At 43.0% G+C, this 26,439-nt stretch overlaps 1 protein-coding gene across 1 annotated transcript in view; it reads left to right on the top strand.

The window, feature by feature from the left end:
* Positions 1–13,938: 13,938 nt before the first annotated feature.
* LOC124008478 (endophilin-A1-like) overlaps positions 13,939–26,439 on the top strand; it is a 28,667-nt gene continuing 16,166 nt past the window's right edge. Inside the window, exon 1 of the mRNA XM_046319775.1 lies at positions 13,939–14,145. Coding sequence (XP_046175731.1) covers positions 14,101–14,145 — 45 coding nt within the window. The 5' untranslated portion in view covers positions 13,939–14,100. The remainder of the gene's footprint in view (positions 14,146–26,439) is intronic.

Here is a 26,439-nt window from a genome sequence, read left to right as displayed (position 1 = left end):
ACCTCTCCTTTTAAAGGACCTGTCACAGGTGTGACTAGTTGCCTCATTAACCCAATGAGAGATCCCGATGTCGGCCATTAGACAGTGGTGAAAATAACTGTGAACTGTGAAAATAACTTATGTAAAAAAATTAGTACTACTTCATTTGGGGTATCTTTACTTTACTTTACTATTTCTATATATGTCAACTTTCACTTCACTACATCCCTAAAGAAAATAATGTACTTTTTTTTACTCCTGATAAGCAGGACAGGAAACATTGTCTAATTCACACTTCTCAAGAGAACATCCCTGCTGCCTCTGATCTGGAGGACTCACTACACACACTTATCAAGAGAACATCCCTGGTCATCCCTGCTGCCTCTGATCTGGAGGACTCACTAAACACACTTATCAAGAGAACATCCCTGGTCATCCCTGCTGCCTCTGATCTGGAGGACTCACCAAACAGAGAACATCCCTAGTCATCCCTGGTGCCTCTGATCTGGAGGATTCACTACACACATCCCTGGTCATCCCTACTGCCTCTGATCTGGAGGACTCACTAAACACACTTATCAAGAGAACATCCCTGGTCATCCCTGCTGCCTCTTATCTGGAGGACTCACTAAACAGAGAACATCCCTGGTCATCCCTACTGCCTCTGATCTGGAGGACTCGCTAAACAGAGAACATCCCTGGTCATCCCTACTGCCTCTGATCTGGAGGACTCACTAAACAGAGAACATCCCTGGTCATCCCTACTGCCTCTGATCTGGAGGACTCACTAAACAGAGAACATCCCTGGTCATCAATACTGTCTCTAATCTGGCAGACTCACTAAACAGAGAACATCCCTGGTCATCAATACTGTCTCTAATCTGGCAGACTCACTAAACAGAGAACATCCCTGGTCATCCCTACTGTCTCTAATCTGGCAGACTCACTAAACAGAGAACACCCCTGGTCATCCCTACTGTCTCTAATCTGGCAGACTCACTAAACAGAGAACATCCCTGGTCATCAATACTGTCTCTAATCTGGCAGACTCACTAAACAGAGAACATCCCTGGTCATCAATACTGTCTCTAATCTGGCAGACTCACTAAACAGAGAACATCCCTGGTCATCAATACTGTCTCTAATCTGGCAGACTCACTAAACAGAGAACATCCCTGGTCATCAATACTGTCTCTAATCTGGCAGACTCACTAAACAGAGAACATCCCTGGTCATCAATACTGTCTCTAATCTGGCAGACTCACTAAACAGAGAACATCCCTGGTCATCCCTACTGTCTCTGATCTGGCAGACTCACTAAACAGAGAACATCCCTGGTCATCAATACTGTCTCTAATCTGGCAGACTCACTAAACAGAGAACATCCCTGGTCATCAATACTGTCTCTAATCTGGCAGACTCACTAAACAGAGAACATCCCTGGTCATCCCTACTGCCTCTGATCTGGAGGACTCACTAAACAGAGAACATCCCTGGTCATCCCTGCTGCCTCTGATCTGGAGGTCTCACTAAACAGAGAACATCCCTGGTCATCCCTACTGCCTCTGATCTGGAGGATTCACTAAACAGAGAACATCCCTGGTCATCTCTACTGCCTCTGATCTGGAGGTCTCACTAAACAGAGAACATCCCTGGTCATCCCTACTGCCTCTGATCAGGAGAACTCACTAAACAGAGAACATCCCTGGTCATCCCTACATCTGATCTGCCTCTGACATCCCTGGTCATCCCTACTGTCTCTGATCTGGAGGACTCACTAAACAGAGAACATCCCTGGTCATCCCTACTGCCTCTGATCTGGAGGTCTCACTAAACAGAGAACATCCCTGGTCATCCCTACTGCCTCTGATCTGGAGGTCTCACTAAACAGAGAACATCCCTGGTCATCCCTACTGCCTCTGATCTGGAGGACTCACTAAACAGAGAACATCCCTGGTCATCCCTACTGCCTCTGATCTGGAGGTCTCACTAAACAGAGAACATCCCTGGTCATCCCTGGTCATTAATACTGTCTCTAATCTGGCAGACTCACTAAACAGAGAACATCCCTGGTCATCAATACTGTCTCTAATCTGGCAGACTCGCTAAACACAAATGCTTCGTTTGTAATTTATGTCTGAGAGTTGGTGTAACACTGACTATTCTTAATCAAATTTAAAAACAAGAAAATGGTGCCGTCTGCTTTGCTTAATATAATGAATTTGAAATGATTTATACTTTTACTTTTGATACTTAAGTATATTTTATCAATTACATTTAATTTTGATATACTTAAGTATATTTTATCAATTACATTTAATTTTGATATACTTAAGTATATTTAATACCAAATACTTTTAGACCTTTACTCAAGTCATACTTCACTGGGTGACTCACTTTTACTTGAGTCATTTTCTCTGAAGAAATCTTCACAGGCAGGGAAGAGAGTAGTAGAGGAAGATGGGTCCAGGTTCGAGGGATCCTGAGAGGCTCCCTGGGAGAACTTCTCTCTTCCCTGCCTGTGAATATTTCTTCAGAGAAAATGACTCAAGTAAAAGTGAAAGTCACCCAGTAAAATATTTCTTCAGAGAAAATGACTCAAGTAAAAGTGAAAGTCACCCAGTAAAATATAAAAAAAACTTGAGAAAAAGTCTGAAAGTTTCAACAAATGTCCTGAAGTAATCAAAATTAAATTATATTTCAAATTAAATATAATCTTTGGGAATGTAGTTAAGTGAAAGTTGTCAAACATATAAATAGTAAGGACACCCCCAATAAAACGACTTTATTGGTACTTTCAAATATTTTTACTTTAGTACTTTACACCACTGGCTAATGGCCGACATCAGCAACTCTCGTGGGTTAATGAGGCAACTCGTCACATCTGTGACAGGTCCTTTAAAAGGAGAGGTGGAAGAGGTAGACCATAACTTACCGACAACAGAGAGACAACCAGTGAATCCCTTGGAAGAGTGCAGAAGGTGAGATTGTGTCATTATTTAATGGACTATCTGCATCTCAAATGGTGACATTTGATTTGACCCTGGTCAAATGCAGTGCACTATATAGGGTACCATTTTGTGGAGTGACCCCCCTGAATTTAAGAGCATAGACTAATAGTTACCTTTGCAGTAAAGAGGTAGTCTATGACTCGTTCTAGGATGTTTCCCCTTCCCTATCTAGTGCACTGTGGGCCTTTGTCCAAGCTGGTTCACTACAACAGGAATGAGGAGCCATTTGGGAAGGATAGATGTTCCTGTGTGCCAGGCTATTCAACCACATACAATAGATTAGATGACACCTGAATTTTGGCGGAAGAATCGTAGCACCGTGTTGCCAATACTCGGTTCTTGAGGTCCTCAGGATTAGCAATTGTTGCTTAAGTTTTGTACTTAACACAGGGTTTCCTTAACCTCTCCTCTAGTACCCACAGCCATTCCAGATCCTTTAAAATGCTCAACTAATCTCTCTTTCTCTCTCTCAGGAGACTATCACCATGGCGATATTGACTATCATTCTGCTTGTCAGCACAGCTTTTGCTCTGGGAGGTAAGAGTGATGTACCTCACACTTACTCCCAAAATGTTAATAAAAACATTTGTTTATCTGTCCTCTACACACAAGTATGTATTAATGTTTCGTTTCATAACGAGTCGTCCCTTGGCCAGCCATTATCAACTGACACTGGAGAGAAGATTGTCTTGCTCAAGGGCACACGGACAGATATTTTAACTTGTCATCTCAGGGATTAAAACTAGGAACCTTTTGTGATACTAGCCAAATTCTCTAATCATCTAGTTCCAGAAATGTATATAGGTGTCTAGATGCTGGACTGCGTTTTTCTGATATGAATGGTTTGATCATTCAACTGGATGTATCATTGGATTGTCTAGCAACTATCAGGAAATAACACTGATACAATTTACCCCAACTTTCAGTCTTAGTTTCATCAGCTGTTTTCAAATGACAGAAACTGAATTTTGACTGCACAGGACTTTTAAACAAGTAGCAGAATTAATATTTATCCAGGAAGTACCTAGGTATCATCTGAAATGGAACCCTATTCCGTATAAACTACTTCTGAATAGGACCCATAAGGGGACGCACTCCAAGATTCCAGAATGTATGTCCAGAAATGTATATTGTCCTGCAATGTTATGTCCACATTACAGTTAATGTTACCTGTTTCCAGATACTATGATACTACCCAAGCCCCCATGTGAGGAAGCTAGAGATTCCGTGCCACATGGCCTAGTTGGAGCCTACATCCCCACGTGCGACACCGCTGGACGATACACCCCTGAGCAATGTTGGGGTTCTACAGGTTAACAGGGATGCACATACACATTTAATTATCCAATTCAGTTGAATGTTACACATACAATATTTACACATTTTACTGTAACATGTCTATTTCTGGTAGGTTACTGTTGGTGTGTGAACAGTTCTGGACAGAAGATCCAGGGTACTGAGACTCCACCAGGCACTGCTATCAACTGCTAGCAACTGTTCCAAGGTGTGTGTGTACATACTCATTCACTAAATGTTATTTCTTTGTAGCTGATTCTGGATGTTAATGTTTTGTCTAATTGTAGATGAACGGTGTTGGAATGGAGACGTTGTGTGTATATACATATTCATTCACTAAATGTTTGCAGCTAGTTATTGATGTGTATTTCTTTCTAATTGTAGATGAAAGGCGTTGGAAGTAAGATGTAGAAGACTGACAGTTGTCTTTACTGTACTACAGGAAGGGATTCACATCCCATACAAATAAATACCTGAAGGAATCCAGAGATTAAAGTGTTGATTTACTTACGTTATTGTTGGTGTGATATGTTGAACAATGTATCTGAACCGGTTCATTTCTGGGAAATGGAGAAAGGAGTAGGACTGTTATGGTGACTGTATTACCACCACTCCGGCAGTTACAGAACACGAAGGCAGTCAAATGCCACGTGACCATGTAGTAGTTAGGCTTCTCCAAGCTCTGATGCTGGTGATGGTCATTAGTAGTCTACCACACTTGGTAGACTGCCTGGTACTCAGCACTCTATTGTCTCTCTAATCACTCTGACATCAACTCTGATTGGTGGAAATCATCACTCTGACATCAACTCTGATTGGTGGAAATCATCACTCTGACATCAACTCTGATTGGTGGAAATCATCACTCTGACATCAACTCTGATTGGTGGAAATCATCACTCTGACATCAACTCTGATTGGTGGAAATCATCACTCTGTCATCAACTCTGATTGGTGGAAATCATCACTCTGTCATCAAATGTCATTTGAAAATCAAAATCGCTTAATGAATATTAATAATATTAATTAATCTGTAATTGCAATTGCGTGAGAACAGGCTGATGGCTTGACTTTAAAAGAGGATCCCATCAGCTTCTACAGGTTAGATCTACTATATTTACAGTACCAGGCAAAGTTTGAACACACCGACTCATTCCAGTAAGAATATTTTCAGTAGTGATGACATTGAGTATGAAATAACATATATGGCAAACAAACAAATCAAAATATTTTGAGATTCTTCAAAGAAGCTTTACCCTTTACTTTGCACACTTGGTGTTCTGTCACGATGATTATCAATCCCAATGATGACTAATCAATAGCTTTGACCAATCCGAGGATTGTAAGACCATGGGTTTAATTAGGCAAAGACTCAGATTATGCAAAAGATTAACACATTTTATTCAGAGAACGTTCTGAAGTCCATTATACAAAGACGTCCATTTTATACTGGCTCCTTACTTACAGTCGACTTGTTCTTGGTATTTTCTTAGGCACACATTTTGCTCTCTCCCAGTCCAACCTAGTTGGAGTTTAACTTGTTGACGCACCCGGTAGCGGGATAATTGTCATCAGCAACGCTAGATAGCATAGTGCCACAGTCAAATAATACTTCAAAATATTCATGAAATCACAAGTGCAAAACACAGCTAAGCCTTTTGTTAATCCACCTGTCGTCACAGATTTTGAAATTATGCTTTACAGCGAAAGCAATCCAAACTTTTGTGTATGTTTATCGATTTCATGACAAAGCATTATGAACATAGCATCAAAAGTAGCTTGATCACGAAAAGCAATCAAATTAATCTCTTAACTTTGATCTTCGGATGTTTTCACTCGAGACTCCCAGTTACACAAATGTTATTTTTGTTCCATAAAGATTATTTTTAGATCCAAAATATCTCTTGTTTGTAATGTTCAGAAATCCACAGAGAGCAGTCATGACAAATTCCAAATAGTTTCCAACATGTCCAACGTTTTTTATAATCAATCATCAGGTTGTTTTTAAAATGTATAATGTCTTTCACGGAAAAGCAATACCTGTCCAAATTCTGTTGCGTGAGCAAAATTCATGTGACCACTTGACGCGATGTTATCGTTCTGGCTCATTTTTCATAATAGAAGCCACTTCCTGTTTTGATTTTCCTCAGGGTTTCGCCTGCAATATCATTTACATTACATTTTACATTTAAGTCATTTAGCAGACGCTCTTATCCAGAGCGACTTACAAATTGGTGCATTCACCTTATGACATCCAGTGGAACAGTCACTTTACAATAGTGCATCTAAATCTTAAGGGGGGTGAGAGGGATTACTTATCCTATCCTAGGTATTCCTTAAAGAGGTGGGGTTTCAGGTGTCTCCGGAAGGTGGTGATTGACTCCACCTTCCGGAGACACCTGAAACCCCACCTCTTTAAGGAATACCTAGGATAGGATAAGTAATCCCTATCAGTTCTGTTATACTCAGACAATATTTTCACCGTTTTGGAAACTTTAGTGTTTTCTATCCAATAATAATATGCATATATTAGCAACTGAGACTGAGGAGCTGGCCTTTTACAATGGGCACCTTTTCATCCAAGCTACTCAATACTGCCCCTGCAGCCATAAATAAAGTGTTGCAATTCTAACTAAACAGCATTTCTTCATCTTTATGCTTTCGTTAATCTTCTTGATATTCTTCCTTTTATTCTGAAGCAAATTGCTCAAGGGCCACGGTTGATTCATCTGTGAAGACAACGTTATTGAATGTCTCGCCAATTTTGATCCATGCCTGGGCCTGCTGGATGGAACGTTCTGTTTGTCAGATGTATCATTGGGTTGAAAACTACAGAACAGTACAAAAACAAGTGAACACACATGGTTAATGTTCTGGGAATTTACTTTGGGAATAAATATCACTGATTTACAGAAATATTGGAACAAAGTTGTCTAATGAAGGCAAACTATTTAGAATCCTCCAATCCTGTAGCCTACTCCCGACCGTCACAATGTACAGCGCCATATTCTCCATTCCATCCTACGGAAGCGCTGATTAGAAACACCATAATATTAATCAAATTTCTTAATCAATCCCATATACTAAGTTGTTACAAAAAAAGTTTTAAATTCTCTGGTAATGCCAATACGGAATACTATCAAATTCTTCTCAAACTAGCAGTAACAGAAAAAATGGCTGAGAATTAAATGACATGCCACAGAATTCTGTGGCAGCACGCAAGGTGTGCCACAACTTTTAAAGGAGTTACCACTGTATGTAAGAATGCTGTTTATTGACTGTAGCTCAGCATTGAACCTTTCTAGCACTAGCGGAAACCCTCGACAACATTCCGCTGAAATGGCAGCACGTGAAATTCAGAAATATTTTTTAGAAATATGTAACTTTCACACATTAACAAGTCCAATACAGCAAATGAGAGATAAACATCTTGTTCATCTACCCATCGTGTCCGATTTAAAAAATGCTTTACAGCTAAAGCCCAACGTATGATTATGTTAGATCACCGCCAAGTCGAAAAAACACACCCATTTTTCCAGCCAAAGATAGGATTCACAAAAAGCAGAAATACAGATCAAATTAATCACTAACCTTTGATGATCTTCATCAGATAAGACATATTACACAATACATGTATGTTTTGTTCGATAATATTTTATGTAATAATTTATAATATTTATATAAAAAAATCTCAGTTTACATTGGCTCCTTATGTGCAGTAGTTTTTTTATTCCAAAATATCCGGTGATTGATCCACAATCACCCAATATAGATAGTTTGGGATGAGTTGAACCACAGAGCTAAGAAAAGCAGCCAAGTGCCCAGCATATGTGTGCGCTCCTTCAAGACTGTTGGAAAAGCATTCCAGGTGGAGATGGTTGAGAGAATGACAAGAGTGTACAAAGCTGTCATCAAGGCAACGGGTGGCTACTTTGAGGTATCTCAAAAAATAAAAAATATTTTGATTTGTTAAATACTTTTTTGGTTCCTACATGATTTCATGATTTTCATGATTTTCATAGGAGCTATTTCATAGTTTTGATTTGTTCTATTATTCTACAATGTAGAAAATAGTAAAAATGCAGAAAACCCCTTGAATGACGTGTCAACTTTTGACTGGTACTGTATTTCTCAACTTTCCTAATATTAAGCACATTGCTTATATTTACAACAGGTGTATACAGGCTGTCATAAATTAACGAGTAAGTGTGATTCACGATTAATAGCATCCGCCATTCGCTATTTAAGTGCATAGATTAAATTCATTTTTACCCCTGCCTGTTTCAAGATGGACCATTATCATGCACCTATTCTAAATCAAAACAAATTTCACATATTATTTAGTACATGTAAAGACAAGATTAAATGAAGAATAGTCTGATGGGTGACAATATTAGCACATCACTTGTGAATGATGCCCAGTCGAAGGTAAGAAACAATGCAGACCTTTTTTTTTTGGCAACTTTTTCAAATTATAGTGCGACACCTCATGTAGCCTAGCCCATAGGCCTATATGTTTGGATAAGGTTTGTGTAGACTGGCGAAAGTCAACCCAGCACAGGACACAAAAATGATTTGGGGTTGTTTATACTGTCGAAGCTTACAGTTAAAATCGGATAATGTCGGAGGGAAAGAGGAAGTCACCATGAAGTAATATTCAGTCCAAATCAAGTGAAATTCATCTGTATTAAAATCAATCTGAGTAGTGTCTCTGCTTTAAACACCCCACATGGAACAGTAGATCGTCACCCACACAGCAGCTTTAAATAATGTAATGACTAACTCCACAGCGTGTCTCTGAGAGCACTGGTATTCAGCTAGCAAGAAGCTAACATCCCCATGTCAATCCAAAGGAATGTTGGACCCACGATGGATTTCAGTAGCTCTCCAGTGTAATTGCTCTCTTACTCTTCCACACAATCCCATAACTGCTTGCACACCTTATTCATGAATCTCTTAATGGGACAGTGCCATCTAGTGGACATAAATAAATAAAACTATGCCATTTTTAAATTTACCTTTATTTAACCAGGCAAGTCAGTTAAAAGAACAAATTCTTATTTTCAATGACGGTCTGGGAACAGTGGGTTAACTGCCTGTTCAGGGGCAGAATGACAGATGTGTACCTTGCCAGCTCGGGGGTTTGATCTTGCAACCTTTCGGATACTAGTCCAACGCTCTAACCACTAGGCCACCCTGCCACCTGGCTGCATTAGGCTGCATTTGAATTACAACTGAAGTGGCCAAATTACCTTTTTACAATGAGTGTAGAGCCTAGCAGGCATGAACATGCAGCGCATGAGTTTCAAGTTTGGGGAAAATCATTTTCAAAATAAAAATATCATTTCATAACAAAAGCATTACATGAATATTCATACTATGAGGTTGGCTGAGTCCTACTGGGTGGACTGAGTCCTACTGGTTGGACTGAGTCCTAGTGAGTGGGCTAAATCCTAGTGCGAGGGCTGAGTCCTACTGGGTTGGCTGAGTCCTAGTGCGAGGGCTGAGTCCTACTGGGTGGGCTGAGTCCTACTGGGTGGACTGAGTCCTACTGGGTGGACTGAATCCTAGTGTGAGGGCTGAGTCCTACTGGGTGGACTGAATCCTACTGGGTGGACTGAATCCTAGTGCGAGGGCTGAGTCCTACTGGGTGGACTGAATCCTACTGGGTGGACTGAATCCTAGTGCGAGGGCTGAGTCCTACTGGGTGGACTGAATCCTACTGGGTGGACTGAATCCTACTGGGTGGACTGAATCCTACTGGGTGGACTGAATCCTAGTGCGAGGGCTGAGTCCTACTGGGTGGGCTGAGTCCTACTGGGTGGACTGAATCCTACTGGGTGGACTGAATCCTACTGGGTGGACTGAATCCTACTGGGTGGACTGAATCCTAGTGCGAGGGCTGAGTCCTACTGGGTTGGCTGAGTCCTACTGGGTGGACTGAATCCTACTGGGTGGACTGAGTCCTACTGGGTGGACTGAGTCCTACTGAGTGCGCTGAGTCCTACTGAGTGGGCTGGGTCCTACTGGGTGGACTGAATCCTACTGGGTGGACTGAGTCCTACTGGGTGGACTGAATCCTACTGCGTGGGCTTTGTCCTGCAGCAGGCCGGCAGCCTGGGAGAACGAGACACTATCGTTCACCACACCTTGTAACTCTTTTGCAGTAAAATCTCATAACCCAAGGAGTCCTCTGCAGCTGCCACCACAACATCTATTTTCAGGTGATTTATGTTCTATTTCTGCAGTACAGTTGATAAACCATGGCCATGAATGCTAAGAAACCAACCTTGCTCAAACACATCTTCTTCCTGTCACTCTCCATTGGCCTCGTCATACTCCCAGGGAGCCTATCAGGATCCCTGGACCCTGGACCCATCTTCCTCTACTACTCTCTTCCCTGCCTGTGAATATTTCTTCAGAGAAAATGACTCAAGTAAAAGTGAAAGTCACCCAGTAAAAAACAATTATTGAGTAAAGGTCTAAAAGTATTTGTTTTTAAATATACTGAAGTATCAAAATTAAATGTAATTGATAAAATATACTTAAGTATCAAAAGTTAAGGTATAAATCATTACAAATTATAATAAGCTAATCAGACGGCATCATTTTATAGTTACATTTTTATTTAAATTACGGAGAGCGTAATAAAAAGTCTAATTTTTCATTTATTTTATACAGCTTCTGAAATATAGGCCTACAGCGCATTAATAAAATTACCCAAATAAACCTGCAGTTCAGCATCAATACCACACAGCAGCAGCAGAGATTCATAGGTTGATGTTGAGTACCAGAGGAACTGACAGTCTACATCACTGCCAGTCTACATAACAGACAGTCTACATAACTGACTGTCTACATCACTGCCAGTCTACATAACAGACAGTCTACATAACTGACAGTCTACATCACTGCCAGTCTACATAACAGACAGTCTACATAACTGACAGTCTACATCACTGCCAGTCTACATAACAGACAGTCTACATAACGGACAGTCTACATAACAGAGTCTACATAACAGACAGTCTACATAAAGGACAGTCTACATAACAGACAGTCTACATCACTGCCAGTCTACATCACTGCCAGTCTACATAATGGGTAGTCTACATAACAGACAGTCTACATAACAGACAGTCTACATAATGGACAGTCTACATCACTGCCAGTCTACATAACAGACAAGCTAAATAACAAACCGTCTACATAACGGACAGTCTACATAACGGACAGTCTACAAAATGGACAGTCTACATAACAGACAGTCTAGATAACGGACAGTCTACATAAAGGACAGTCTACATAACTGACAGTCTACATAATGGACGGTCTACATAAAGGACAGTCTACATAACTGACAGTCTACATAACTGACAGTCTACATAAAGGACAGTCTACATCACTGCCAGTCTATATCACTGCCAGTCTACATAACAGACAGTCTACATAACTGACAGTCTACACCACTGACAGTCTACATAAAGGACAGTCTACATAACTGACAGTCTACTTAAAGGACAGTCTACATAAAGGACAGTCTACATAACTGACAGTCTACATAACTGACAGTCTTTTGAACACTAATCAATTAGTGGAGGCAGCTGAGGGAGAGGAAGGCTCATAATAATGGCTGGAACAGAGCTAATGGAATGGCATCCAACTACGTGTTTGATGTCTTTGACCCCCTTCCACCCATTCCGCTCCAGCCATTACCACGAGCCTGTCCTCCTCAATTAAGGTGCCACCAATCTCCTGTGTAATCAATATTATACAGTTTTATCAATGAATCAACAACGTAGTTCTACAGTTTTATCAAAGAATCAACAACGTATTTATCAAAGAATCAGTTTATCAAAGAATCTAATCAAAGAATCAACACAGTTATTCAGGAAAAGAATCAACAACGGAGTTTTATCAAAGAATCAACAACACAGTGAACCATTTAGGAAAAAAACAGGCCCAGACCTTTATTTATCCTCCACCAAACTTTACAGTTGGCACTATGCATTCGGGGAGGTAGCGTTCTCCTGGCATCCGCCAAGCCCAGATTTGGGTGAAGCGTGATTCATCACTCCAGAGAACCCATTTCCACTGCTCCAGAGTCCAATAGCGATGAGCTTTACACCTCTCCAGCCAACACTTGACATTGAGCATGGTGATCTTAGGCTTGTGTGCGGCTACTCTGCCATGGAAACCCATTTCACGAAGCTCCTGACGAACAGTTCTTGTGCTGACGTTGCTTCCAGAGGCGCTACATGCTTCAGCACTCTGCGGCCCGTTCTGTGAGCTTGTGTGGCCTACCACTTCGGGACTGAGTTATTGTTGCTCCTAGACATTTCCACCTCACAATAACAGCACTTACAGTTGACCGGGGGCAGCTCTAGCAGGGTAGAAATTTGACAAACTGATTTGTTGGATCCTATGACGGTGCTGAAAGTCACTGAGCTCTTCAGTAAAGGCCATTCTACTGCCAATGTTTGTCTATGGAGATTGCATGGCCGTGTGCTCAATTTTATACGCCTGTCAGCAACGGGTGTGGCGGTATAGCCAAATCCACTAATATAAAGGGGTGTCCACATACTTTTGGATATATATAGTGTATCAAGGTCTCTTCATTCATCCGTCCTCATTCCTCCATATTTATTGAGCAAACCAGGGTAGTGGGTTCGATCCCGGGACCACCCATATCAATGTATGCACACATGACTGTAGATTAAACGTCTGCTAAATGTTGGCATAACAAACCGTGAGTAGAAGATCAGTAGGTAGATTAAACTCAGTTGAACTAAGTGGAACGCTGTCCATGGTGCTGAAGCACTTACTGATATCTCTGTCTCTCTAGGTCTCTCTCTCTGTCTGGTTTCTGTCTCTTTCTCTCTGTCTGTCTCTCTCTCTCTCCTGTCTGTGTCTCTCCTTGTCTCTCTCTCTCTCTCTGTCTGTCTCTGTCTCTCTCTGTCTCTCTTGCTCTATGTCTCTCTCTGTCTCTCTTGCTCTATGTCTCTGTCTCTCTCTCTCTCTGTCTCTGTCTGTCTCTCTTGCTCTATGTCTATGTCTCTCTCTGTGTCTCTCCCTGTCTCTCTGTCTCTGTCTGTCTCTCTCTGTCTGTCTCTCTCTCTCTCTTCTCTCTCTCTCTCTCTCTCTCTCTCTCTCTCTCTCTCTCTCTCTCTCTCTCTCTCTCTCTCTCTCTCTCTCTCTCTTTCGGTCTCTCTTTCCGAAATACATATTCTTCTCAAAATGGTTAGCTAATAAATGCGCACATCTTGATCTCCCTCTTATCATAGGCTAATAGAAGAATCTAGAAAAACCATTAGGCGATCACCTAGCTCACGGACAGCAACCTCCTCTCATGCATATGCGTGCTGCCACAACTGTAGAATGCCACTTGGAATGAACTCAATGGGCGTATTACAGAGGTAAAATTGGTTTTTCACTGGATATTCTGTGGATATTAGGTTAATAGCTATTGAAGATTGAAAGCAAAAAATAAATAATGAAATTTCAACAACAAAAAGCAGTGGATTTTTGTCCATCCTCCCCTGACTCAGAATAAATCATTATCATTGTCATGGCACGCTTGGTTCAATGGCTGTTGATAAGAGAAACCCGAATATCCAATATAAAACGAATTTTTACCTCGGTCACTTTATAGAGAGGACACCACGGTAGTCTAGGTTAGTCTACGGAACGAAGAACACTTGATAGCAAGAAATAAATAATTAAAGAAAGAAAGGCGGATTATAGTCATTGTTTTGAAACCCAGAGGCCGAAGAATTGTGGATTACCGGTGAACGCGCGAGGTCGAACCGGAGCGATGTCTGTCGCGGGGCTGAAAAAGCAGTTCCACAAAGCCACTCAGGTAGATTTCGGTTAACGAATCTTTGTTTGTTTTTTTCGGTGCTTTTATCGGGGTAGACTATTTATTCGGTGATGATAGGTGATCGAAACAGCTACAGTGAATACAATGGCTGCTATTCTTCAATTAATTGTCTGGGTTTAATCTTTAAAAAAAATGAGAATTGTGATAAAGAGGTTTTCAGGCACAATCTCATTAGGCTACATTGTCTATCTGTGCCTGGCTCCCAAGCCCATAGGCCTAGGCTACCACCACTGGCCTACAGACATAGCCTGTCATTTGTCCAGCTATAGACCTATAGTTTAATAAATGCCTGTCTATCTCATCTCTTGAGCGAGGCATGCATCGCATTCTCTCTCAGGTTGACATTATAGACGGGTCAGCGCTGCATGAAGTCGTTCGTGGTCCCCAGGTAGAGTAGCTGCCGCTGCTTTTACAGCAGTTGGGGATCCTAATCAAATACTAATACAAGAAGCACGATAAAATTGCTTAGAAGCACACAGGCTACAGATCCGTGCCCCGATATAGACCAATTGATAGCTCCCATCCCTTCCTCCATTGTTTCCTCGCTTCCAGGCAGTCACCAAGCCAGAAGTCTGTTCAAAAGGACGTGACGTTACATAACGTTTACGATCAGCTAGAGATGTATCGTGATTTTCTGTTAGATAGCTGACAGACACCATTCCTGTTACTGTCTATTTTATATTTCTATCTGCAACGTTCGGAGTGTTTTCTCGTCCATTAATGAATACACCCACATGGAATGATAGACCAACAACAGCTGAACTATAACCCCTGACCCCTCAATGGCTGAACTATAACCCCTGACCCTGAGCCCTCAATGGCTGAACTATAACCCCTGACCCTGAGCCCTCAACAGCTGAACTATAACACCTGACCCTGAGCCCTCAATGGCTGAACTATAACCCCTGACCCTGAGCCCTCAATGGCTGAACTATAACCCCTGACCCTGAGCCCTCAATGGCTGAACTATAACCCCTGACCCTGAGCCCTCAATGGCTGAACTATAACCCCTGACCCTGAGCCCTCAACGGCTGAACTATAACACCTGCCCCTGGCTCTAGTCTGTGACTACAGTTGGCTCTAGTCAGTGATTACAGTTGACTCTAGTCTGTGACTGCAGTTGACTCTAGTCTGTGACTACAGTTGACTCTAGTCTGTGACTACAGTTGACTCTAGTCTGTGACTACAGTTGACTCTAGTCTGTGACTACAGTTGACTCTAGTCTGTGACTACAGTTGACTCTAGTCTGTATTGGCTCTAGTCTGTGACTACAGTTGACTCTAGTCTGTGACTACAGTTGACTCTAGTCTGTATTGGCTCTAGTCTGTGACTACAGTTGACTCTAGTCAGTGACTACAGTTGACTCTAGTCTGTGACTACAGTTGACTCTAGTCTGTATTGAGTCTGACTACAGTTGGCTCTAGTCTGACTACAGTTGACTCTAGTCAGTGACTACAGTTGGCTCTAGTCAGTGACTACAGTTGGCTCTAGTCAGTGACTACAGTTGGCTCTAGTCAGTGACTACAGTTGGCTCTAGTCAGTGACTACAGTTGACTCTAGTCTGTGACTACAGTTGGCTCTAGTCTGTGACTACAGTTGACTCTAGTCTGTGACTACAGTTGGCTCTAGTCTGTGACTACAGTTGACTCTAGTCTGTGACTACAGTTGACTCTAGTCTGTATTGGCTCTACTCAGTGACTACAGTTGACTCTAGTCTGTGACTACAGTTGGCTCTAGTCTGTGACTACAGTTGACTCTAGTCTGTATTGGCTCTAGTCTGTGACTACAGTTGGCTCTAGTCTGTGACTACAGTTGACTCTAGTCTGTGACTACAGTTGACTCTAGTCTGTGACTACAGTTGACTCTAGTCTGTGACTACAGTTGACTCTGGTCTGTGACTACAGTTGACTCTAGTCTGACTACAGTTGACTCTAGTCTGTATTGGCTCTAGTCTGTGACTACAGTTGACTCTAGTCTGACTACAGTTGACTCTAGTCTGTATTGGCTCTAGTCTGTGACTACAGTTGACTCTAGTCTGTATTGGCTCTAGTCTGTATTGGCTCTAGTCTGTGACTACAGTTGGCTCTAGTCTGTATTGGCTCTAGTCTGTGACTACAGTTGACTCTAGTCTGTATTGGCTCTAGTCTGTGACTACAGTTGACTCTAGTCTGTGACTACAGTTGACTCTAGTCTGTGACTACAGTTGACTCTAGTCTGTATTGGCTCCAGTCTGTGACTACAGTTGACTCTAGTCTGTGACTACAGTTGACTCTAGTCTGTGACTACAGTTGACTCTAGTCTGTATTGGCTCTAGTCTGTGACTACAGTTGACTCCAGTCTGTGACTACATTTGACTCTAGTCTGTGACTACAGTTGACTCTAGTCTGACTACAGTTGACTCTAGTCTGACTACAGTTGACTCTAGTCTGTGACTACAGTTGACTCTAGTCTGTATTGGCTCTAGTCTGTGACTACAGTTGACTCTAGTCTGTGACTACAGTTGACTCTAGTCTGTGACTACAGTTGACTCTAGTCTGTGACTACAGTTGACTCTGGTCTGTGACTACAGTTGACTCTGGTCTGTATTGGCTCCAGTCTGTGACTACAGTTGACTCTAGTCTGACTACAGTTGACTCTAGTCTGTGACTACAGTTGACTCTAGTCTGTGACTACAGTTGACTCTAGTCTGTGACTACAGTTGACTCTAGTCTGTGACTACAGTTGACTCTAGTCTGTGACTACAGTTGACTCTAGTCTGTGACTACAGTTGGCTCTAGTCTGTATTGGCTCTAGTCTGTGACTACAGTTGACTCTACTACAGTTGACTCTAGTCTGTGACTACAGTTGACTCTAGTCTGTGACTACAGTTGACTCTAGTCTGTATTGGCTCTAGTCTGTGACTACAGTTGACTCTAGTCTGTGACTACAGTTGACTCTAGTCTGTGACTACAGTTGACTCTAGTCTGTGACTACAGTTGACTCTAGTCTGTATTGGCTCTAGTCTGTGACTACAGTTGACTCTAGTCTGTATTGGCTCTAGTCTGTGACTACAGTTGACTCCAGTCTGTGACTACATTTGACTCTAGTCTGTGACTACAGTTGACTCTAGTCTGACTACAGTTGACTCTAGTCTGTGACTACAGTTGACTCTAGTCTGTATTGGCTCTAGTCTGTGACTACAGTTGAGTCTCTAGTCTGACTATTGGCTCTAGTCTGTGACTACAGTTGACTCTAGTCTGTGACTACAGTTGTCTGTGACTCTGACTCTAGTCTGTGACTACAGTTGACTCTAGTCTGTGACTACAGTTGACTCTAGTCTGTACAGTTGAGTCTGTATTGACTCTACTGTGAGTTGACTCTGGTCTGTGACTACAGTTGACTCTGGTCTGTATTGGCTCCAGTCTGTGACTACAGTTGACTCTAGTCTGACTACAGTTGACTCTAGTCTGTGACTACAGTTGACTCTAGTCTGTGACTACAGTTGACTCTAGTCTGTGACTACAGTTGACTCTAGTCTGTGACTACAGTTGGTCTCTACAGTTGACTGTGACTACAGTTGGCTCTAGTCTGTATTGGCTCTAGTCTGTGACTACAGTTGACTCTAGTCTGTGACTACAGTTGACTCTAGTCTGTGACTACAGTTGACTCTAGTCTGTATTGGCTCTAGTCTGTGACTACAGTTGACTCTAGTCTGTGACTACAGTTGACTCTAGTCTGTGACTACAGTTGACTCTAGTCTGTGACTACAGTTGACTCTAGTCTGTGATTACAGTTGCTCTAGTCTGTGACTGACAGTTGACTCTAGTCTGACTACAGTTGGCTCTAGTCTGTGACTACAGTTGACTCTAGTCTGACTACAGTTGGCTCTAGTCTGTGACTACAGTTGACTCTAGTCTGTGACTACAGTTGACTCTAGTCTGTATTGGCTCTAGTCTGTGACTACAGTTGGCTCTAGTCTGTGACTACAGTTGACTCTAGTCTGTATTGGCTCTAGTCTGTGACTACAGTTGACTCTAGTCTGTGACTACAGTTGACTCTAGTCTGTGACTACAGTTGACTCTAGTCTGTGACTACAGTTGACTCTAGTCTGTGACTACAGTTGACTCTAGTCTGTGACTACAGTTGAGTCTGTGACTACAGTTGACTCTAGTCTGTGACTACAGTTGACTCTAGTCTGTGACTACAGTTGACTCTAGTCTGTGACTACAGTTGGCTCTAGTCTGTGACTACAGTTGACTCTAGTCTGTATTGGCTCTAGTCTGTGACTACAGTTGACTCTAGTCTGTGACTACAGTTGACTCTAGTCTGTGACTCTAGTCTGTGACTACAGTTGACTCTAGTCTGTATTGGCTCTAGTCTGTGACTACAGTTGACTCTAGTCTGTGACTACAGTTGACTCTAGTCTGTGACTACAGTTGGCTCTAGTCTGTGACTACAGTTGGCTCTAGTCTGTATTGGCTCTAGTCTGTGACTACAGTTGTATCTAGTCAGTATTGGCTCTAGTCAGTGATTACAGTTGGCTCTAGTCAGTGACTACAGTTGGCTCTAGTCAGTGACTACAGTTGGCTCTAGTCAGTGACTACAGTTGGCTCTAGTCAGTGACTACAGTTGGCTCTAGTCAGTGACTACAGTTGGCTCTAGTCAGTGACTACAGTTGACCACAGTTGGCTCTAGTCAGTGACTACAGTTGGCTCTAGTCAGTGACTACAGTTGGCTCTAGTCTCTAGTGACTACAGTTGGCTCTAGTCTGTGACTACAGTGACTACAGTTGGCTCTAGTCAGTGACTACAGTTGGCTCTAGTCTGTGACTACAGTTGGCTCTAGTCTGTGACTACAGTTGACTCTACAGTCTGTGACTACAGTTGACTCTAGTCTGTGACTACAGTTGACTCTAGTCTGTGACTACAGTTGGCTCTAGTCTGTGACTACAGTTGGCTCTAGTCTGTGACTACAGTTGGCTCTAGTCTGTGACTACAGTTGGCTCTAGTCTGTGACTACAGTTGGCTCTAGTCTGTGACTACAGTTGGCTCTAGTCTGTGACTACAGTTGGCTCTAGTCTGTGACTACAGTTGGCTCTAGTCTGTGACTACAGTTGACTCTAGTCTGTGACTACAGTTGACTCTAGTCTGTGACTACAGTTGACTCTAGTCTGTGACTACAGTTGACTCTAGTCTGTGACTACAGTTGACTCTAGTCTGTGACTACAGTTGACTCTAGTCTGTATTGGCTCTAGTCTGTGACTACAGTTGACTCTAGTCTGTGACTACAGTTGACTCTAGTCTGTGACTACAGTTGACTCTAGTCTGTATTGGCTCTAGTCTGTGACTACAGTTGACTCTAGTCTGTGACTACAGTTGACTCTAGTCTGTGACTACAGTTGACTCTAGTCTGTGACTACAGTTGGCTCTAGTCTGTGACTACAGTTGACTCTAGTCTGTGACTACAGTTGGCTCTAGTCAGTCTAGTCTGTGACTACAGTTGACTCTAGTCTGTGACTACAGTTGACTCTAGTCTGACTACAGTTGGCTCTAGTCTGTGACTAGTTGGCAGTCTGTGACTCTCTAGTCTGTGACTACAGTTGACTCTGGTCTGTGACTACAGTTGACTCTAGTCTGTGACTACAGTTGACTCTAGTCTGTGACTACAGTTGACTCTAGTCTGTGACTACAGTTGGCTCTAGTCTGTATTGGCTCTAGTCTGTGACTACAGTTGACTCTAGTCTGTGACTACAGTTGACTCTAGTCTGTGACTACAGTTGACTCTAGTCTGTGACTACAGTTGACTCTAGTCTGTGACTACAGTTGACTCTAGTCTGTGACTACAGTTGACTCTAGTCTGTGACTACAGTTGACTCTAGTCTGTGACTACAGTTGGCTCTAGTCTGTGACTACAGTTGGCTCTAGTCTGTGACTACAGTTGGCTCTAGTCTGTATTGGCTCTAGTCTGTGACTACAGTTGACTCTAGTCTGTGACTACAGTTGACTCTAGTCTGTGACTACAGTTGACTCTAGTCTGTGACTACAGTTGACTCTAGTCTGTGACTACAGTTGACTCTAGTCTGTATTGGCTCTAGTCTGTGACTACAGTTGACTCTAGTCTGTGACTACAGTTGACTCTAGTCTGTGACTACAGTTGACTCTAGTCTGTGACTACAGTTGGCTCTAGTCTGTGACTACAGTTGTATCTAGTCTGTGACTACAGTTGTATCTAGTCAGTGACTACAGTTGGCTCTAGTCAGTGACTACAGTTGGCTCTAGTCAGTGATTACAGTTGACTCTAGTCTGTATTGGCTCTAGTCAGTGATTACAGTTGGCTCTAGTCAGTGACTACAGTTGGCTCTAGTCAGTGACTACAGTTGGCTCTAGTCAGTGATTACAGTTGGCTCTAGTCAGTGACTACAGTTGGCTCTAGTCAGTGACTACAGTTGGCTCTAGTCAGTGACTACAGTTGGCTCTAGTCAGTGACTACAGTTGGCTCTAGTCTGTATTGGCTCTAGTCTGTGACTACAGTTGACTCTAGTCTGTGACTACAGTTGACTCTAGTCTGTGACTACAGTTGACTCTAGTCTGTGACTACAGTTGACTCTAGTTTGTGACTACAGTTGGCTCTAGTTTGTGACTACAGTTGGCTCTAGTCTGTATTGGCTCTAGTCTGTGACTACAGTTGACTCTAGTCTGTGACTACAGTTGACTCTAGTCTGTGACTACAGTTGTATCTAGTCAGTGACTACAGTTGACTCTAGTCTGTGACTACAGTTGACTCTAGTCTGTGTTGACTCTAGTCTGTGACTACAGTTGACTCTAGTCTGTATTGGCTCTAGTCTGTGACTACAGTTGGCTCTAGTCTGTGACTACAGTTGACTCTAGTCTGTGACTACAGTTGACTCTAGTCTGTGACTACAGTTGACTCTAGTCTGTATTGGCTCTAGTCTGTGACTACAGTTGACTCTAGTCTGTGACTACAGTTGACTCTAGTCTGTATTGGCTCTAGTCTGTGACTACAGTTGGCTCTAGTCTGTGACTACAGTTGACTCTAGTCTGTATTGGCTCTAGTCTGTGACTACAGTTGACTCTAGTCTGTGACTACAGTTGACTCTAGTCTGTGACTACAGTTGACTCTAGTCTGTGACTACAGTTGACTCTAGTCTGTGACTACAGTTGGCTCTAGTCTGTGACTACAGTTGACTCTAGTCTGTGACTACAGTTGACTCTAGTCTGTGTACAGTTGACTCTAGTCTGTGACTACAGTTGACTCTAGTCTGTGACTACAGTTGACTCTAGTCTGTGACTACAGTTGGCTCTAGTCTGTGACTACAGTTGACTCTAGTCTGTGACTACAGTTGGCTCTAGTCTGTATTGGCTCTAGTCTGTGACTACAGTTGGCTCTAGTCTGTGACTACAGTTGACTCTAGTCTGTGACTACAGTTGGCTCTAGTTTGTGACTACAGTTGACTCTAGTCTGTATTGGCTCTAGTCTGTGACTACAGTTGACTCTAGTCTGTGACTACAGTTGGCTCTAGTCTGTGACTACAGTTGGCTCTAGTCTGTATTGGCTCTAGTCTGTGATTACAGTTGGCTCTAGTCAGTGACTACAGTTGGCTCTAGTCAGTGACTACAGTTGGCTCTAGTCAGTGACTACAGTTGGCTCTAGTCAGTGACTACAGTTGGCTCTAGTCAGTGACTACAGTTGGCTCTAGTCTGTGACTACAGTTGGCTCTAGTCTGTGACTACAGTTGGCTCTAGTCTGTGACTACAGTTGACTCTAGTCTGTGACTACAGTTGACTCTAGTCTGTGACTACAGTTGACTCTAGTCTGTGACTACAGTTGACTCTAGTCTGTGACTACAGTTGACTCTAGTCTGTGACTACAGTTGACTCTAGTCTGTGACTACAGTTGACTCTAGTCTGTGACTACAGTTGACTCTAGTCTGTGACTACAGTTGACTCTAGTCTGTGACTACAGTTGACTCTAGTCTGTGACTACAGTTGACTCTAGTCTGTGACTACAGTTGACTCTAGTCTGTGACTCAGTCTGTGACTCTAGTCTCTAGTCTGTGACTACAGACTCAGTCTGACTCTAGTCTGTGACTACAGTTGACTCTAGTCTGTGACTACAGTTGACTCTAGTCTGTGACTACAGTTGACTCTAGTCTGTGACTACAGTTGACTCTAGTCTGTGACTACAGTTGACTCTAGTCTGTGACTACAGTTGACTCTAGTCTGTGTTGTGACTACAGTTGACTCTAGTCTGTGACTACTACAGTTGACTCTAGTCTGTGACTACAGTTGACTCTAGTCTGTGACTACAGTTGACTCTAGTCTGTGACTACAGTTGACTAGTCTGTGACTACAGTTGACTCTAGTCTGTGACTACAGTTGACTCTAGTCTGTATTGGCTCTAGTCTGTGACTACAGTTGACTCTAGTCTGTGACTACAGTTGACTCTAGTCTGTATTGGCTCTAGTCTGTGACTACAGTTGACTCTAGTCTGTGACTACAGTTGACTCTAGTCTGTGACTACAGTTGACTCTAGTCTGTGACTACAGTTGACTCTAGTCTGTGACTTGACAGTCTGACTCTAGTCTGTGACTACAGTTGACTCTAGTCTGTGACTACAGTTGACTCTAGTCTGTGACTACAGTTGACTCTAGTCTGTGACTACAGTTGACTCTAGTCTGTGACTACAGTTGACTCTAGTCTGTGACTACAGTTGACTCTGTGACTACAGTTGACTCTAGTCTGTGACTACAGTTGACTCTAGTCTGTGACTACAGTTGACTCTAGTCTGTGACTACAGTTGACTCTAGTCTGTGACTACAGTTGACTCTAGTCTGTGACTACAGTTGACTCTAGTCTGTGACTACAGTTGGCTCTAGTCTGTGACTACAGTTGACTCTAGTCTGTGACTACAGTTGACTCTAGTCTGTATTGGCTCTAGTCTGTGACTACAGTTGGCTCTAGTCTGTGACTACAGTTGGCTCTAGTCTGTATTGGCTCTAGTCTGTGACTACAGTTGACTCTAGTCTGTGACTACAGTTGACTCTAGTCTGTGACTACAGTTGACTCTAGTCTGTGACTACAGTTGACTCTAGTCTGTGACTACAGTTGACTCTAGTCTGTGACTACAGTTGGCTCTAGTCTGTGACTACAGTTGGCTCTAGTCTGTGACTACAGTTGACTCTAGTCTGTGACTACAGTTGACTCTAGTCTGTGACTACAGTTGGCTCTAGTCTGTATTGGCTCTAGTCTGTGACTACAGTTGACTCTAGTCTGTGACTACAGTTGTATCTAGTCTGTGACTACAGTTGTATCTAGTCAGTGACTACAGTTGGCTCTAGTCAGTGACTACAGTTGGCTCTAGTCAGTGATTACAGTTGACTCTAGTCTGTATTGGCTCTAGCCAGTGATTACAGTTGGCTCTAGTCTGTGACTACAGTTGACTCTAGTCTGTGACTACAGTTGACTCTAGTCTGTGACTACAGTTGGCTCTAGTCTGTATTGGCTCTAGTCTGTGACTACAGTTGGCTCTAGTCTGTGACTACAGTTGGCTCTAGTCTGTGACTACAGTTGGCTCTAGTCTGTGACTACAGTTGGCTCTAGTCTGTATTGGCTCTAGTCTGTGACTACAGTTGACTCTAGTCTGTGACTACAGTTGACTCTAGTCTGTGACTACAGTTGACTCTAGTCTGTGACTACAGTTGGCTCTAGTCTGTATTGGCTCTAGTCTGTGACTACAGTTGACTCTAGTCTGTGACTACAGTTGGCTCTAGTCTGTATTGGCTCTAGTCAGTGATTACAGTTGGCTCTAGTCAGTGACTACAGTTGTATCTAGTCAGTGACTACAGTTGGCTCTAGTCAGTGATTACAGTTGACTCTAGTCTGTATTGGCTCTAGTCAGTGATTACAGTTGGCTCTAGTCAGTGACTACAGTTGGCTCTAGTCAGTGACTACAGTTGGCTCTAGTCAGTGACTACAGTTGGCTCTAGTCAGTGACTACAGTTGGCTCTAGTCAGTGACTACAGTTGGCTCTAGTCAGTGATTACAGTTGGCTCTAGTCAGTGATTACAGTTGGCTCTAGTCAGTGATTACAGTTGGCTCTAGTCAGTGACTACAGTTGGCTCTAGTCAGTGACTACAGTTGGCTCTAGTCAGTGATTACAGTTGGCTCTAGTCAGTGACTACAGTTGGCTCTAGTCAGTGACTACAGTTGGCTCTAGTCTGTGACTACAGTTGGCTCTAGTCAGTATTGGCTCTACTCAGTGATTACAGTTGGCTCTAGTCAGTGATTACAGTTGGCTCTAGTCAGTGATTACAGTTGGCTCTAGTCAGTGATTACAGTTGGCTCTAGTCAGTGATTACAGTTGGCTCTACTCAGTGATTACAGTGGGGCACTGTGGAGCACTGCAGTGGGGCGTGGCCTGAGGGAGCACTGCAGTGGGGCGTGGCCTGAGGGAGCACTGCAGTGGGGCGTGGCCTGAGGGAGCACTGCAGTGGGGCGTGGCCTGAGGGAGCACTGCAGTGGGGCGGGGCATGACGGAGCGTTGTGTGACCTGGCATCGAGAGACTGACAGAGACTGACAGAGACTGACAGAGACTGACAGAGACTGACAGACAGAGACTGACAGACAGAGACTGACAGAGAGGGGGGAGGGAGAGACACAGAGAGAGACAGACAGAGACAGAGACATAGAGCAAGAGAGACAGAGAGATAGAGCAAGAGAGACAGGGAGAGAGACAGAGACAGAGACAGAGACATAGAGCAAGAGAGACAGAGAGAGACAGAGACATAGAGCAAGAGAGACAGAGAGAGACAGAGACATAGAGCATGAGAGACAGAGAGAGAGAGACAGACAGAGACAGGGAGAGAGAGAGACAGAGACAGGGAGAGAGAGACGGAGACAGAGAGAGACAGAGAGAGAGAGACATAGAGAGACAGAGATATCAGTAAGTGCCTCAGTACCATGGACAGCGTTCCACTTAGTTCAACTGAGTTTGATCTACCTACTGATCTTCTACTCACGGTTTGCCAATAAATATGGAGGAATGAGGACGGATGAATAAAGAGACCTTGATACATTATATATATCCAAAAGTATGTGGACACCCCTTCATATTAGTGGATTCGGCTATTACAGCCACACCCGTTGCTGACAGGCGTATAAAATTGAGCACACAGCCATGCAATCTCCATAGACAAACATTGGCAGTAGAAACGTGCTGTAAGGGTCGTAATGTGTGTGTGGTACCCCCTGTATATAGCCTCCACATTGACTGTACCGGTACCCCCTGTATATAGCCTCCACATTGACTCTGTACTGGTACCCCCTGTATATAGCCTCCACATTGACTGTACTGGTACCCCCTGTATATAGCCTCCACATTGACTCTGTACCGTAATACCCTGTATATAGCCTCCACATTGACTCTGTACCAGTACCCCCTGTATATAGTCTCCACATTGACTCTGTACCAGTACCCCCTGTATATAGCCTCCACATTGACTCTGTACCGTAATACCCTGTATATAGCCTCCACATTGACTCTGTACCAGTACCCCCTGTATATAGTCTCCACATTGACTCTGTACCAGTACCCCCTGTATATAGCCTCCACATTGACTCTGTACCAGTACCCCCTGTATATAGCCTCCACATTGACTCTGTACCAGTACCCCCTGTATATAGCCTCCACATTGACTCTGTACCAGTACCCCCTGTATATAGCCTCCACATTGACTCTGTACCAGTACACCCTGTATATAGCCTCCACATTGACTCTGTACCAGTACCCCCTGTATATAGCCTCCACATTGACTCTGTACCAGTACACCCTGTATATAGCCTCCACATTGACTCTGTACCAGTACCCCCTGTATATAGCCTCCACATTGACTCTGTACCAGTACCCCCTGTATATAACCCCACTATTGTTATTTTACTGCTGTTCTTTAAATATTTCTTATTCTCTTACTTTTTGGGGGGTATTTTCATGAAACTGGTTTGTTGTAAATTATTGTAAATAAGCTTGTTGTATTCAGCATTTCACTGTGAGGTCTACTACACCTGTTGTATTCGGCATTTCACTGTGAGGTCTACTACACCTGTTGTATTCGGCATTTCACTGTGAGGTCTACTACACCTGTTGTATTCGGCATTTCACTGTGAGGTCTACTACACCTGTTGTATTCGGCATTTCACTGTGAGGTCTACTACACCTGTGTTGTTTCACTGTGAGGTCTACGGTATTCATTTCACTGTGAGGTCTACTACACCTGT

This window comes from Oncorhynchus gorbuscha, linkage group LG21 (assembly GCF_021184085.1).
Source record: "Oncorhynchus gorbuscha isolate QuinsamMale2020 ecotype Even-year linkage group LG21, OgorEven_v1.0, whole genome shotgun sequence".
Taxonomy (NCBI): Eukaryota; Metazoa; Chordata; class Actinopteri; order Salmoniformes; family Salmonidae; genus Oncorhynchus; species Oncorhynchus gorbuscha.
This window is presented reverse-complemented; position numbering and strand designations above follow the sequence as displayed.